At 40.0% G+C, this 2,500-nt stretch overlaps 1 protein-coding gene across 2 annotated transcripts in view; it reads left to right on the plus strand.

The window, feature by feature from the left end:
• The window catches only part of LOC106575489 (tuftelin), a 46,658-nt gene that overhangs the window by 15,207 nt on the left and 28,951 nt on the right, over positions 1–2,500 (plus strand). For both annotated transcript variants that reach the window (XR_006769987.1, XM_045718950.1), the window contains exons 6-7: positions 354–440; positions 1,693–1,803. Coding sequence is in view for 1 of the 2 variants with exons in the window: in XM_045718950.1 (XP_045574906.1) it covers positions 354–440; positions 1,693–1,803 (198 nt within the window). In the remaining variant the exon portion in view is untranslated. The remainder of the gene's footprint in view (positions 1–353; positions 441–1,692; positions 1,804–2,500) is intronic.

Raw genomic sequence — 2,500 nt, forward strand, 5'->3', positions numbered from 1 at the left:
CACGTGTTGTTATGGAACACGTTTATAATGTTTATGTGTACACGTGTTGTTATGGAACACATTTATAATGTTTATGTGTACACGTGTTGTTATGGAACACATTTATAATGTTTATGTGTACACGTGTTGTTATGGAACACGTTTATAATGTTTATGTGTACACGTGTTGTTATGGAACACATTTATAATGTTTATGTGTACACGTGTTGTTATCATTCATTTTGATACCTAATGATGACATATGAAATATGTCCTGTTTGTGTCACTTCTACCTAAATGTGTGTCTCATATCTCCTCTCGTTCTCTCCATCCCTCACTATTCCCTCTCTTTCTTCATCCTTCTCTCCCCCCAGTTTCTTGCTAGTGGCTACAGAGTCAGCACTCCCTCCAATCAGAACATCTCTTTTTCCTCAAAGGGAGGAGCTAAAGATGATGGGCAGGTGAGGGGCTTTTCACATGCCCTATACACACAGGTTCATGTGGGGTGTGTGTGGGTGTGTGTGAGCTTAAATGTGTGTGAGAGCTTATGTGGGTGTCTAACACCTACATATCAAGTCTCAGACTGACCCAGTTCCGAGATCATTTGTGTGTGTGTGTGTGTGTGTGTGTGTGTGTGTGTCCATTTTAGTGTGAGTGTATTCACAAATACAGAGAGCGAGAGAAGAAGGAGAGGTGAGGGAGAGGAACACCACCCAGGAGAGAGATCTGGAAGGCCTGGTACAGTCCGTTCCTCCTCTCCTCCTGTGTTGTTGAGTGTGTCTGTGTTCTTCTCCCTCCATTGCTCTACATTCCCCAGATGACTGCCTGTTTAATAGCTTTGGTTTAGTCTTGAGGCCAAGCAGGTAATGGGCGGTCCCAAGGCTATTCATGTCAGGATTCAGGAACCTTTTCATAAGAGTGAATAGGGCTGACTTTAACAGTTTGTGTGCGTGCAGCGTGTGAATGACGCATGAAATATGAGTGGAAAACTTTCGCCTTTGTTCAGCTTACATCAGAATCTCTCCCTTTGTAACCGCTGCTGTGACACACAGACACATAGTCACACCTCACTCTTTCTCACTCTCCCTCTGTCATTGAAATGTAAAAATAGATTGTTCTGTAATTATTTGCATATTAGCATTTTGCGTTTCCTCATTCTCTCTCTTTCTCTCTCTTTCGCTCTCTATTGTCATTAATCTGATTCACCTGTGTAAACAAAGGGCCGAGCCACTCCCATTACAGTAGAATCAACACTGAGAAACCAATACAATACTACACAACACTATACAATACAGTACTACACAACACTATACAATACAGTACTACACAATAGAGTACTATACAGTACTGCACAATTCTATACAAAACAATACTACACAATACAGTACTACACAATACTGTACTTAAGTGATAATCCCAGAGTAGACGGTGTTTGGAGGATTTATTGGCACGGGTGTTGTTAGGCCCGAGACGAACACTATACTATACAATACACTACTGTACAATGCTTTACAATACAGTAGTATACAACCGTATACAATACAGTACTTCCCTGAACCGGGGGAGCCAGGAGTTTACAGTGCTTTGATCAGTCAGTTGGCTGAATTAGTTTATGAACAGGATATTAGTGGATTCTTGGAGCTTCACTCAAATCTATGGAAACAAACAGTTCCTTTATTCCCTCTTTCTTTCTCTCTTTCTCTCTGTCTTCAGGGAGGGGAGGATGAGGTGGAGAGGGCGAAGATGAGGGAGGTCAGTAAGCGTCTGTATGCTCAGCTACAGGAGGCCGAGAAGAAACACCAGGAGGAGAGGGAGAGACTGCAGGTAAAACATACATACATACACATACATACATACATACATACATACATACACACACACATACATACACACACACACACACACACACACACACACACATACACACACACACATACATATACACACACACACATACATACATATACACACACACACATACATACATATACACACACACATACATACATATACACACACATACATACATATACACACACACACACACACACACATATACACACAAACATATACACACACACATATACACACACATACATACATATACACACACATACATACATATACACACACATACATACATATACACACACATACATACATATACACACACATACTTACATATACACACACATACTTACATATACACACACATACTTACATACACACATACATATACACACACATACTTACATACCAACATACACACATACACACACATACTTACATACATACAGTGGGGGGAAAAAAGTATTTGATCCCCTGCTGATTTTGTACGTTCGCCCACTGATAAAGAAAGGATCAGTCTATAATTTTAATGGTAGGTTTATTTGAACAGTGAGAGACAGAAGAACAACAAAAATATCGCGAAAAACACGTAAAAAATGTTATAAATTGATTTGCATTTTAATGAGGGAAATAAGTATTTGACCCCCTCTCAATCAGAAAGATTTCTGGCTCC

Source organism: Salmo salar, chromosome ssa05, assembly GCF_905237065.1.
Source record: "Salmo salar chromosome ssa05, Ssal_v3.1, whole genome shotgun sequence".
Taxonomy (NCBI): domain Eukaryota; kingdom Metazoa; phylum Chordata; class Actinopteri; order Salmoniformes; family Salmonidae; genus Salmo; species Salmo salar.